Source organism: Trichomycterus rosablanca, chromosome 21 (assembly GCF_030014385.1).
Source record: "Trichomycterus rosablanca isolate fTriRos1 chromosome 21, fTriRos1.hap1, whole genome shotgun sequence".
Lineage (NCBI taxonomy): Eukaryota > Metazoa > Chordata > Actinopteri > Siluriformes > Trichomycteridae > Trichomycterus > Trichomycterus rosablanca.
The window spans coordinates 9,432,501-9,446,683 of NC_086008.1; the positions used below are offsets into that span (position 1 = coordinate 9,432,501).

The window sequence follows — 14,183 nt, forward strand, 5'->3', positions numbered from 1 at the left end:
TTGGGTGCAAAAAGGTCTTCCAAATAGACAATGACCCCAAGCATACTTCTAAATTTGTGGTAAAATGGCTTAAAGACAAAAAAGTGAAGATAAGTGGAGACATGTCCATACTAACTTACCTTTGTCAAATGTTCTGTGGAATTCACTTCCTTTAGTGACTCCACAACCCATGACCCCTTCTGACATGATCAAACACATGAACTGTCAACGTTACAGACTCTCTAGCAAAAACAAAACTGACACCAAATACTTTTTGAATGTGAAAAGTACTCACCCAAGAGTATTATCATACTCTTGGGTGCTGTAAAGGTAAAGATGTAAAGATCTAGGTGACAGTTTAATAATCCTAGTATGTCAATGACCTGATCTGCCTGGTTGGCCTTAATCTTCCCTACAGCAAAACACTGTCAACACATAGCTGCTGTAGACACGTTATACAACAATATGACTGTTGAACTGTCATGTAGGCATTCAAATGTTTCATGATCAGTACCTGCAGATTATTATCATGTATTTATATATGTTTGTATATCAAGTATTTTATATTAACTTATATTAAATCTAATACATGTGAGTGTAAGCTAATGTGGCTGAGTTATGATCAGTCTGCACCTCCATTTTGCTAGTGGTGAGAAACCCTAATAAAGGCAGATCACAAAAAAATAATCTTAAAAAATTTTACATTAAGTAAACTTACATAGTTGTAAAGAAATGTATATCACTTCTAAAACACCAGTAGTGAATAAAACAGATTTCTCTTTAAGACTTGTGTATTTTTACAATACAGTCAAGGTTTAATAGCAGATCAATGTTTCTATAGCAGTAACTATACTTTGATAATAAAATAAAAATGTTGTAGTACATTTAATTGCACTGACCTACTGGCAGATGGTGCCAGGCATTCACACTATATCTAACTGGTCTGTCATGATCTGTCACTACAGCAGTACAATAACATTCATCATTTGCTTAGTTGTATATTGTCTGTAAATGTAAAAGCATGATAATATTGGTAGATACACATGCATAATCACTTCTATTAACCTTTCATATACATACTTTTTAGAGGAATACCAAAACACTATTATAATGCTGTTATTTTTTTTAACATAAACTGTTTATATGGGCTGTGTCACAGATTATGTTAAATTGTTAAATCTGAATTTAGATTTTAGTATGCAAAATCATGAGTGCTTTTTAAAATTATGAAAAAACATTTTTATTTTTCAGTAAAGTTCACATTGTTCATCTGGTTATTAAATCATTCAGCAGTGTTTTTAACAGAACACATTCTTTTGTGAAACAAACAATAGTGAGTAATTAATCTAAAAAAAATTACCTGTTGGATGTCTCTTCTCATTCAAACATTCCCCCCAAAACATATGCATTTATTCCCTAAACATACTACTTACAGAAAACCTTTTGCTATCATCCCTTCTTGATCTTTGAGGCAGCAAAAACAAACCAAAAAAACCCCAGTGCTTTAAATAAGTCAAGTCCATGGACAAATTAATGTGAATAGTACATGGCCATGTGCACAAACTAACTGAAAGATACTGTGATTCTAAAAACAACTTCAGTATACTACCATGGTTTTTGCTTCTCCCACAGCCATAGCAGCCTGCTTAATTAACACAACAAGCCCAAGAGGATTAGAATAATAGCTTGATGCGACTACACTGAGCTTAATATAGGAAAAAGCATTTTGTTAAAGGGCAGCCACAGGTACTATTACAGACTTACTGCATCAGTGAATGAACTATCTATAATTTGCTGTTTAGATCACCTGAATTTGCATGCTAAATACTGTAATTTCTAAATTGTGTCAGAAGGTTTTGATTATCTTCAATAACAGCAAATCATTACATTGAATATTACATCAACATGGAAGTTGTTGCACTTCGCAATTAAATAGTTGTGACCATTTTTATATTACTCATATGAAACCAAAATGTTTGTAATTATAAACCCAAAAGCTGTATATACAGTAGTTTGCAATGAGTCAATGAATATTGCATGAATGCATGTATACAGGCCTATATATTATTATAAATCAGTCCACTTACCTAAAAGCAATGAATAGATATAACCTAATATATTTTTACATTAGAAATTAGAAATGTATACCGATAGCATAACAAATATAGAATTTTAACATGGCCTAAGTGTTAACCATTTAAATAATGCAAGGCTGAAATTGACACTATAGATGAGAATAATCCATTTATTAATTAATTGTGATGCCAGTTGTTAAAAAAGACATTTAATTATTTTACACAAAAGCAGATGTTAAAATATCATGCACCATCAATAGGCATTTGTATTAATAGTTATCCAATAATATGGTCATATTATAATTAAAGTTAAAAGCAAATTTAAAAAGGCATTTGATAACAATTACTGTTTAAAAGTCAGTGCTAGATAATCGGATTGACCTCTGTAAATGTGCATATCATACCTGTATTAACATAAAACAGCTAATTTTGATTAAAATAAGCACAGTTAATCAAAGTAAATACTACATTCTATGGTTCAATGAGATTTAGGAACAAATCTAGGTGAAGGGTCCAGTTGAAAGAATCAGCCTCTGTCCTTTAGGACACATCGCATGTCTAAAAAAAGAAAACTCGGTCAAATGGTGAATAATCACAAGCAAATAAATGAATAACTACTAGCATAGATCAAAGTTCGTTTTTAAATATAGACACAATTCCATTGGCTACTCCAAATATGACTCTCTGAGGAGGTCATAAGAACGCAAGGGGAACTTATTGACATTCTTTAGGGCATCATCATGTATAATACTGATCAGCTGATTCATTGCAACAGCGAATGTCTGTACTTATTTTCTCCATTAAAAAATACAATAAATATCTACATATCATTTATATCACATATAGTATTGTACCAATAGTTAATACAATGATGCATCAACTATTGATTCTTTTCCATTTACAAAAAGAAATAATCAACAGCTCTTAACTCCACATAAAATAAAGTTGGTGCAATTACACAGAAAATGTACAGAATTAAAAATTTCATTCAAAAAATTTACTTACAGCTATACTCATAGTTATGTATTTTAAGTCTGAATACTCCTTGGTTATTTATTGACTTGATCTTTAATTGAATTATTATTTAGTCTTTTAAAATTATGTCGCCAATGTTGTATATAGCAGTGTGTAGTGATCATCACTGATAGATGCTCTTACCTGTCTGACTACTGTTTTGTACTCATCTGGGGCCGCAGCACTCATCACTGTTGTGTAGACAGAATTGCTGGAATTGAATAGAATTACAATTAGTTAAGTTTTTATAATTGAGGACACTAAAATCACCAAAAACATTAAGACTAACAAATACTTATTGCCAAATGTAATAATATTGTCAAAATATACAACTATCTATTTGTACAGATTTTTCTTTCACAACAGGGCTGCATAGTTACAATGGTCTAGACTTAAGAAACTAAAAGTATCCAATTATAATTATGAAGGCTGATGATTTTATAGCAGCAGAATTCAGTCTTAAAACGATATCACAGAAAATCTAATGAGAATAAAATCTGCAGCAGGAAAAAAGCAGCCTAACAGACACTGTAACAACCAAGACCAAGACTAAAAATTAATAAAGTAAACTGATTCCGCTTTTGTTTATTTGTAATCAAAAAATTTGAGGTTACTTTAGCATGGGCTTTTTTGTATGGAAGCTTTTAAAACCCAAGTAAGACCTATTTTATGATGTTTCCTGATGATTCCACAATATTGGCATCAGACCACTTTTCAATGTACTGGTTAATAGATGAAGTCAGGCTAGCCCTACTTATATGACACCAGTAACTATAGTCAATTAAAGTCACTAAATTCTACATTTTAAAAACATTTTAAATAAATTGCACTATTTCTATATTACTAGAAAGAGTACTATTTCTATTCTATATTACTATTACTATAATGAATTGGTCCACCAGTGGGTGCATGCTTGAATCTCTTGGTACCATGCAGAGATTCAACCATATTCAGTATCTATGCCTAGCTCTTGCTAATGTTTCATTATGAGATTTGGTTGTATACATGCAGCATACAAAAGTAGAATGTGGTAGAAGTTATCAAAACAAGCAACAGTGATTAGAGCAGACGTATGTTCCTCATTTCTGCAATAAGAAGTTAACGTAATAGACAGAAGTGGGGTAAATGTGGTTTATGTAAAGACATGGTTTCGATGATGAATCACAGGGTAAATGCCAAAATACTCCTACTTAATAAAAATGTTGGGTACAAAACCTATCACATGATCACTATTCACAGAGTATAAATCACACACGGACCTGTTGCACACTGGATACACTGATAAAACCTATAAAAAAAGATCAGAGAGTAGTGCACATTAAACAATCAATCTTCACTGGTCTAATAATAGACAATATAGCAATCACTCAGAGCTTCTACCTAGAAATGTAATCTGTGCTCTCAAAAGTAATATAAGACAACTCCAAAAGTAATGGTAAAAACGCAAAGAATACATAAAAGTATTATGACACTTTGAAGGCACAAGAAAACAAACAGCCAACAAAACAAGTATTTTAGCAAGAACTATTTGGGTGTAAAATTAAAAAATATCTATTTTGCTTGCAGGGAGAATCATATAAAGTGTAACAAAGAGTATTCATCAAGAATAGAAATAAAAATGAAGTTTAGATTCAGGAAGTGTTTTACCTTATAAAGAGAATGTGTGTTGATATTATTTTGACCTGTAGCATTCATTGCTTTCATAGCCACTTCTCTGAAATCAGACATACACAGAAAGATACAATAGTAAAATAAATCCTATAAATATTACTAATAGAATTAACATAAAGCAACCGAATCACCCACCTTTTTTTGTCTTTTTTGGGTGTGGGTAGCCAGTGGTCATAATTGGTCTCAACCCTGTACCAGCTACATAAAAATATTTAATGTATGTAAATAAGAAGTTTATGTCAACACAGGCCTAGCAACTAACTAGGCACTAATGAAACCCTATAAATAACACAAAAAGAACACCATAAAAGTGTATAACTACAATATATTTAATATTGTATATGATCAAAGAAATTAAGATTAGCTTGTGCTTACTCTCCATATTGAGGATCCAGTGGCCAAATATCGGCAGAACCAATCCTGTCCCTGGTGATGACCACACCCTCTCTTGGATGAACACCTCCCACAATATAGTACACATCAGTGATAATGGGTATTGTAGAAAGCCTCACCACTGCATCCTGGAAGTCTGTGGCTTGCTCAAGAGTCTCCACAGGCACACAAAATATTCTTACTGATGCTCAGTAATGAAGTACTATATTAATACTTCCTAATTTCATTATTAGTATTGGCAGCTATATTTGTAAGGATTTTTTTTACCTCTCTCACTAGCCAGCTTACAGGGGAACTCTTTAAAAAAACGGCTGAAATGATATTTTCCCACCAGTGACCCTTATCTGGAAGGACAAAATCCAGTGATCAGGTGAATTAATATAAATGACTGTCAATGAAATGACTTGCGCATACCTCGTTGGTCCCCAGACACAGTAAATTTCTTTGCACTTTGGCCAGTCCACAATCCAACATAACCAGCAAAAGACGTTCCCCTGTAAGCCACCTAGAATAGACACAGTATTTTTTTAGTTGTATTTCAGAATAAGATTAATTTTTCGGCTCAGTGGTCAGTGGTCCTGTAGATGAGATATAAAATAAAGACTTGGATTTTCTTGGAACAGATGCTTCTCTCTTCAGGTACAGCCTTCTAACCACTAGTGATTTAAAGCCTGCTTGACTGTGGACAGAGTAACTGTTGCATTCATTTATTCATTTTTATGTTTTACCACTGCTTTATCTGGGTCTGGGTCACGATGGGTCTGCTTTCCTTGGAATCACTGGGCACAATGCAGTAACACATGCCAGACAGGATGCCAATCCATCACGGGGTCCCCCTCAGATGTAGTCAATAATGTCTGTATGTATACACCTGACCTGCCAATAGCACTGCTGGGGATTCGAACCCTGGATCCCAGTTGTAGAGGGCTAGAGTAACTAATTAAATGTGTTTTCCTCATAAGGTCACAGATTGGGCTTTCTTTCTAAACTTAGGTAAAGACCACTGTTCCATGCACTTTGTAGTGCATGTATGTGTTTCAATTTTATAGTCACAAAAAAAAAACAGTTGCAAAAATTATTCATGTTCCAAGACTGCACTGGTATTATTGTCCCTTGTGTATGTTTTAGGTAATATTTAAGTAGAACTGAAAGTATAATGATAAGTACTTTCTTACTTCTCCATTTTTGATGAACATGACATCAATGGTAAGGTTTTTGAGCACATCATGGGGGTAGTCTAGGTTTCGGCCATGGTAAATTTTTCCCGTAGAGTCCTGAGCCACAATGCTGCAACAAAACCTGTTACACAAAAGACAGAAATTCAAACCAAAAACACACTGGTGTAGCACCATAAACAAATAGTATAATAATATTGTTCTGTGTTGCAAATGTGACCTGTTTTAGTAAAGTTACTAGAGTAGTTTGTAAAATAGTGTGTTTATTAGTATGACTTTATTATGAGGATAAATAGTGAAATGATTAGTTTTATGAGCATTTGATACTAAAATCCATTTATCGTCACACAACTGTGCATACACTAGAACTGAGTACAATAAACATAGTACACAAGAGGGCTGAAGCTAAATGTGAATGTGCAATCACAGATACTTTACACATAAACCATACATACGCAGAAACTTCATAAGCGAAGTTAAGCAAGACAACGTCAGAGATGTCAGAGCCATAGAGTGATGCCATGCCTCTGATCTCAGCAGCGTAGGGTTGTGGGACATACTTTTCCAGAGCTCTTACCAAAGGTCTGATAGCCTGGTGAACCCACATTGGAATAGTGGAGCTATAATAAAAATGAAGTAGCAAGGATTAGGCAAAATAACAGCAAATGTCATTTGTTATATCATAAAAATAGATAAACAAACTCACAATGTTATTTTAGCATAACAGCTAATACAAATGTAACCCCTTTTATTTAAATTTTTTGTACTTTAGTCTGCTAATTATATTAAGCACTAAATCCCTGTAATAATTAACAGTAAAAATAGAGTAAAGCACCAATTATTCGGGGAAATGGGAATAAATACCATCAACAAGATACATTTGTAAATAAAACATTTAAGATACACTTTAAATCAGATTAAAACTGGCATCTCATGTACACTAAAGGTAAAAGTATGTGGACACCCCTTCTGCGTATTCAGGGGTTTTAGCCATACCCATTGCTAAAAGGTGTACATAATAAATCATATGCGGTCTAAAAACATTTATCATGGTTTTGAGCATTTTACTAGGACATTTTTCTTTTTCTGTTATGAATGATTTGTATTGTATCAATTCATCTGCCAGGCTCATGTTCAGATCTGAAGGATATGCTGCAGCGAGTGAGTTAGCCTTTAAAGTGAGCTCACTGTTGGACATATTGTCAGGCATGAAAAGAACATCAAATAGCTCAGTTAAGTGTGTGTATGCATTCAAACTGCTTGAAATTGCTAAATTAATTTGTGTCTCTGCGCTTAAGAGAAATTGAACATAATAATTTTGAAACAACACAAATTCAGAAACATTAAGTAAGGGCCTGAATCGCATATTTGCAACAAAACGTCTGTTATGAAATATGGTAGCTTGCCTGGCAAATTGTAGGTCCCTAGAAAGTCAAGGAGCCATGGTAAATGACTTCTATGGAAGTCAAGGGCCCCATAGCAGGGGCTCTCGTGATCAAGGGCCCTCTAATGGTATGCCCTGCTCTTCTCTAGGGCCCCCTGGTAGAGGCTCTCATAACCAGGGCCCTCGGAAAATATGCCCCCCTCTTTCCTAGGACCCCTAATAGCCAGAAGTCGAAGTCAGAGCAGTGCCACAACGCCTCATCCATTTTCATAAGGGGCCCAAAAGCATGGCTAGGGCCCAAAAGCATGGCTAGGGCCCCCAAAAGCATGGCTAGGGGCACCAAAAGCATGGCTAGGGGCCCCAAAAGCATGGCTAGGGGCCCCAAGAGACCCTGGGGTCAAAGTCCATAATAGTCAGAGGATCCTTAAAATGGAGGGCCCTCGGAAAAAAAAAAATATTGTATCATAAATGTTGATAGGCAGCGCAAAATGTTTTGGGCCAGGGCCCCCCCGGGGCCCCCTGACCTCAAGGGCCCCTGGGCGCTGGCTCCACTGGCCCGGTCAGTAATCCAGCCATGTCCTGACTTGTGTCCATTGTTTTCTGGTCCCGTCGCAACCCTTAACAGGATGAGGCTTTAGCAGAAAAAATCATGAATAAACAATGAAGGTTTTTGAATTTGGAGATGCAAAAGGATAAAATTAAATGCTTTGAAAGTGCATATTGAAGAATTATGTGAAATTTATTGTAAGTATATTGCACTTTTATGCATTTTGTTTCTATAAAATTATAATAATAATTAATAAATAAATAATGTGTAGTTTTAAAATACGAATCATCCCTGCTACAAGTTAATAGAAACAGTAGCAGATGATACTTACTCGATTACTTGGTTTGCAGCTTTGTGTAAGAAATCCCTATCAAACAGCTGTTTTAGAGGACTCCACCTCTGTTCAGCAGCTTCATCCAGATTGATCTTCACCACTGGAGGAGTAACATTCCCTCTGCACACTGTCACTCCAAGTAGCAAACACCAAATCCCCCAAAACTCCATCGTTCAAACCCAAGATCTTCTCACACCTATGAGGTTGTGCAGTGAAGTTTAGATCTGCAGTGGTTTTAAAGCCCACTGATTTTAAACCACGAACAACACTCATTTCTACACTGCACAACTTCCTAGTGTGACATGTGAAACCAGCCAATACACTTCTCCAAACTCACCAACAGGGAGGAGATTTTCATAATACCATACACAGATCACTGAACTGTGAAGAGGATACAGAAGTGTGTATATTTATTGCATCTGGTTTAATAGCCCAGTAATACCAGTAGAAACTTTTTACATACAGAGAGAGTGGATGACATGAAATACTTTTTTCTGTAAAACAAATGTGATTAAAACATGATTAACAGGAAAAAAGTTTAAATTAAGATTCAGTGTTGAAAAGAAATACATAAAATTTATGTAATCGCCTACATTGTTTATTTCTTCTTTTAACTTGACTTCTTTCAGAGGGTCCCAACTGCCCAAAACCATGCAGAAGGCTTTAATAAATGACCCCTATGTGTGGGTGAGTTAATGTGCCTGAACATAATGAAGTGGTTAGTAAACATCACAAAGTATTTCATGTCAGTTTATGTTATATTACAAAATACAATATTACAATTACTATATAAAAGTGTGTATATTCATTGTGTCTGGCTTAATGACTCAACAATAGCAGTAGACCATTTGTACATACAGTGGATTAGCCTACATGAAACATTTTTTGTAAAACAAATGTGATTAAAACATGATATTTTAACCAAAAAATAACATTTAAATTAAAATTCAATGTTGAAATTAAAGAGAAAGCTTTAATAAATTACCCCTATGTGTGGGTGAGTTATTGTGCGTCACCCTGCAAAGAACATTAATTCTGTCCAGAGTGCGTTTATGCTCTGTGCCCACCATAAGCCTGACCATGATGAAGTGATTAGTAAACATGAATCACATGAATGTATGTCAGTGTATGTTATATTAAAATATACAATATTACTATTACAATATAAAAGTGTGTATGTTTTATGTGTCTGGTTTAATAGCTCAACAATAGCAGTAGTAAATTTGTACATACAGTGGATTAGCCAACATGAAATATTTTTTGTAAAACAAATGTGATTAAAACAAGATATAGTGACAGAGGAAAACATTTAAATTAAAATTCCATGTTAAAATTAAATTTATAAACTCATGTAATAGCCCACATTGTTCATTTCTTTGTTTATTTTACTTACTTTAGAGGGTCACAACCTCCCAAAAACATGCAGAAGTCTTTAATAAATGACCCCTATGGACATCGATTCTGTCCAGTGTGTTTATGCCCTGTGCCCACCATGAGCCTGACCATGATGAAGTGGTTAGTAAACATGAATCACATGAATGCATGTCAGTGTATGTTACATTTTAATATATTCAAACCTTTAAATGATTAAACAAGATCAGATGGCTTACTAAAGTTAGTAGGCCTATTCAGTAACTCATTTGGAAGATCACAGCTTTTTTTTTCTTAGCACACCCTTTACTGTAGAATGCTTCTAGTTCTGAGATTTAGTGAAATCCATTCATTGCTATCAAATGGGGTTACGGTTTCACTTTCTGGCCAGTATACAAGCTGACACATCTAAGAATTATTATCTTCGAATATTGCCTTGCCTTAGTTCTTCCTAGGTGCCATTTCCTATTACATTTTGAGGACTGGAATTGCAGTCTGGAAGCGTTTTATTTTGCCATCTTAAAACTTTGTCTTTTTCATTATTGAGATGAGGTTAAAATTTTGATTTTCATGTTGTAAACATTCTATGTTAAATCAAGAATTTAGTTTAAAGGTCAAATGTACTGATGTTTTCCCCTCTAAACTGTTGAACTAGGCTGCAATAAAGAAACGATGACTAATAGTACAAAAAAAAAACGTTTACTTGGAAATAGTGTCATCTAGTGACTAGACTTAGTAATGCAGAAAAGTTATGTAAGTGGGCGGCACCAAAAATAACTCGGGTTTTTTTGTGTATTAAACGCAATATATTTGAAGAATAAATGTATTACCTTGTGCTACCTTACCTTAAATAATATATATTGATTTTTTACGATATATGCGTTGTGTACATGTACTGAAAGAACGCTTTTCTGAAGTGGGTTAAACTGCGCGTGCGCACTTTGGACGTGACCTCGCGCAGTAGTTTTAAAAGTAAAAGTGATTGAAAGCTTTTGGGCTGCAGAAATATATTCAGTTGTTAGACGTTTGCTTTAGTTACGTGGAAAAATTAACATTTTAACTTAAGCAAAAGGATTTCATTTTCATCCAAACACTAACGGACACTTTCTGTTTTTTATATGAAGGTAAATATGTTTGTTTTTCTTTCCTGGTGACGCTTACGTGTAAATTAAGGATATAAGGTGCTACAGCTGTATTATATATATATATATGTGTGTGTGTGTGTGTGTGTGCGCGCGAATGTGAATATGTGTGTATATTATTTTTATAAATACTTTTAAGGCCGTCTACAAAAATATGAATAATATTTTTTTGGCCTCTTATTTTTATTTTATATTTTGGGTGTTTGCTAGCTCACTAAACAACTAAGCTTTTTAAACAAAGTCTTCTGTTAATATCAGAATCACTGCTATTAAAACAATTCATTTAAGTACAACAGCAGAAGTTAATTGGAGATAAGTTATTATTCTTATTTGTTTGATGAACAGAACTGAAGCAGTGCAGCTCACCTAAAGATGAAAATTACAGTGCTTGGTGCAACAGGGCAAACTGGGCAGCAGGTGGTAAGCCAAGCTTTGCAGCAGGGACATGTTGTCACAGCTATTGTGAGGAATCCTGGAAAAATGACAATCGACCATGAGAACCTTAAGGTACGTTTGGATACTATAAAGAAGGCTTTAATTAACCAGAGGCTAGGCTGTTCAGCCAGGCTAAACAGTTATATGATATACAAGCCAATCAATCACATTTTCTAAATCAGTCAGTTCATCAATTATTCAGTATTGTTGGTAGCAGACCCCTAAAAATCTTAATTCACCTGAAGATTGACATGCCACATGCATTATTTACTTCAAACAATGCTGGTGCACCTGTTCAGTGTGTCTTGTGACTAGTTTATAATTGATAAACTTACACAGGTTTAGGTAAATGATTGAATGACTTATCATATGACTGTTCATATTATTTTATCCAACAAAAACAACCATAAAACGACCAAGCCATCTAAACACATTTTTATTTACAATAGGTGGTGGAGGGCAACATTTTCTCAGAGGACAGCCTAAAACCACACTTTACAGGCCAGGATGCTGTGATGTCATGTCTTGGGTTTCCACCATCACCTTTACAAGGAGTCACTGGTTATACTCAATCCATGACTGCAACAGTTAATGCTATGCGAGAGGTCAAAGTGAATCGACTCATTACCATGACATCATGGTACACTGACAGTAAGTTTTGAAGCTTTAAGCTAAGATTTTGATCACATCTTAGACCATATAGAGTTAGTTAACCTGTCTGCTATGTCTACTTAAATTCGCTATGATTGTATATTTTACCATTGTCCTTTTAAATATAAATGGCTAATAATAATAATAATTCCATGTTTTTTTGTCCATAATAACCTCAGTTTAGTGTATTAGCAGTTAAGCGGTTTTAGACATAGTCAAAATGGATCTGCTGTTTTATGTCAGGTAGCTTTGTTCTCTGGAATTTTGACTGGTTTGGGTACTATTAAATGAATAAAAATAGAGTCAGATAATGAAGTCCACTCATTTATTCTATACAGGTACATATATAGCCTAAAATATGTTGACAAACCTTAATGAGTTCAGGTGTTTATATATTATTATAGGATTAGAGGAATGTTCCTATTTCTATTATGTATATACAGACATAATTTTGATGGATTAAATAAACAAATTAATGAATGAAATCTTTTTTAACAGCTAATTCAGCGACCAATGCTTCCTTCTTTGTCCGCTACATGCTGTTGCCGATGATCAAAACTGTTCTGAGTGATATGCATGAGATGGAGGCGCAGTTGGCGAAGACCGAGGACATCAACTGGACTGTCGTCAGGCCACCTGGTCTAAAGAATGAACCAGCTACAGGTCTGATAGCATAATAGATAACTGTTCATTAATTATATTTGTATTATTTTAATATTAAGTTGTTTAGTCATTATTTTAGCTTCAGGAAGTTGGCAACTTCACATAGAAGGAATCCAAGTTCACAATCATCTAAGAGCAGCAAAACTGATTAAAATGCATGTTCCACATGAATGCAATCTATAAATGTAGCTGCATTGAGATGGTCAATTAAAAAAACAAAAAAAACAACGTGTAGTGGCTAAACAAATATTAAACAGCCTGGCTAATCAGAAACACATTTTTACATAGTGTGGTTGCTTTTAAATCAGGGCCTAAATTACAACTATGTATTCACTTCGATTTTTACATATAACCAATCAACCTCATGTGATATGCAGTGTTTTTTTCACAAAAGTAACCCAAAACTTAAAAAGCGTGTAAAAAGCCTATGTAAGTGGCCACATGCCTCTGTAAGCACATTAAATGTTTGAGTTCATGGCAGCACAATAAAAAAAAAACACTGAACAAGTATTCATAGAAGGGTGGCTAGAAAAAAAAGTCAATTTTCTTGAAAAATTTTTTTTTTGCAAACCACAAACGTTTTGAATCAGTATTCTTTGGACTGGAGATGTTTGGTAAAAACTGAACAGTGTGTCAGCACAGACAGGTTGTGGAGGGGTGATGATTTAAGCTTGTTTCTTAGCCAGTGACATTGTCAGTTTTTCCCAGTACTGCTTCCTTTTGACCAATGTCACCTTCACAGACACACTAGTATCATCATATGTAAATATTTTTTTCCTTATTTTTCTTCTTTACAGAGAAGGAGTTCTTGACTCATGAAGGTTACTTTGTTCCTGATAATAAAGGCTATCCTATAGGACAGACCATACCAAGAGGAGACGTGGCTCGCTTTATGCTCTCACAACTTACCAACAATGCCTGGTTTAAAAAGGCAGTTGCTATCATCACTAAATGAGCGAGATTAAACTACAGCTATTATATTCTGCAACTAACAGAATAAAAAAAATCATCAGAGATCGTAATTTATTGCTTTTACTACATTTGGCCATATAGGATTATCAATCATGTCTTTGATCACCTGAATGTTTTTTTTACAGTACCTTTACCTATCAGTAAAATGAATTATAAACAAATATATATCGAGACTTTTAAACACTTTAGCTTTATGAACGTGCAAACTGTATTTTTGTTTGGATAATATTCAATTTACGGTATGTAAAATGAGTGAATATTTGTATGCCAGTATCAAGAGTCAAGATTTGCTTAATATTCCTAAAGGTGCAAGTTACAAATCATCATAAAATTATATGTACGGTATCTAAAGACATTGAAAATGCCTTGAAAAAAAA

The 14,183-nt window shown here is 34.3% G+C and overlaps 3 protein-coding genes across 3 annotated transcripts in view; 1 reads left to right on the forward strand and 2 right to left on the reverse strand.

The window, feature by feature from the left end:
* Positions 1 to 171, reverse strand: part of ppef2a (protein phosphatase with EF-hand domain 2a) — an 11,193-nt gene extending 11,022 nt beyond the window's left edge. Inside the window, exon 1 of the mRNA XM_063018311.1 lies at positions 120 to 171. Coding sequence (XP_062874381.1) covers positions 120 to 171 — 52 coding nt within the window. The remainder of the gene's footprint in view (positions 1 to 119) is intronic.
* Positions 172 to 2,305: 2,134 nt separating this feature from the next.
* Positions 2,306 to 8,762, reverse strand: LOC134335508 (N-acylethanolamine-hydrolyzing acid amidase-like). The gene is made up of 11 exons (XM_063018049.1): positions 8,570 to 8,762; positions 6,763 to 6,927; positions 6,308 to 6,431; positions 5,547 to 5,637; positions 5,400 to 5,476; positions 5,115 to 5,287; positions 4,875 to 4,937; positions 4,716 to 4,782; positions 4,328 to 4,356; positions 3,213 to 3,279; positions 2,306 to 2,612 (listed from the first exon to the last, which is right to left on the reverse strand). Exons 1-11 carry the CDS (start codon positions 8,740 to 8,742, stop codon positions 2,595 to 2,597), a joined length of 1,047 nt encoding a protein of 348 aa, XP_062874119.1. The 5' UTR covers positions 8,743 to 8,762; the 3' UTR covers positions 2,306 to 2,594.
* Positions 8,763 to 10,900: 2,138 nt separating this feature from the next.
* LOC134335074 (uncharacterized) lies at positions 10,901 to 13,856 on the forward strand. Its single transcript, XM_063017458.1, has 5 exons — positions 10,901 to 11,067; positions 11,431 to 11,592; positions 11,970 to 12,171; positions 12,670 to 12,834; positions 13,632 to 13,856. The coding sequence occupies exons 2-5, from the start codon at positions 11,458 to 11,460 to the stop codon at positions 13,787 to 13,789; spliced, it is 660 nt and encodes a 219-aa protein (XP_062873528.1). The 5' UTR covers positions 10,901 to 11,067; positions 11,431 to 11,457; the 3' UTR covers positions 13,790 to 13,856.
* Positions 13,857 to 14,183: the final 327 nt, after the last annotated feature.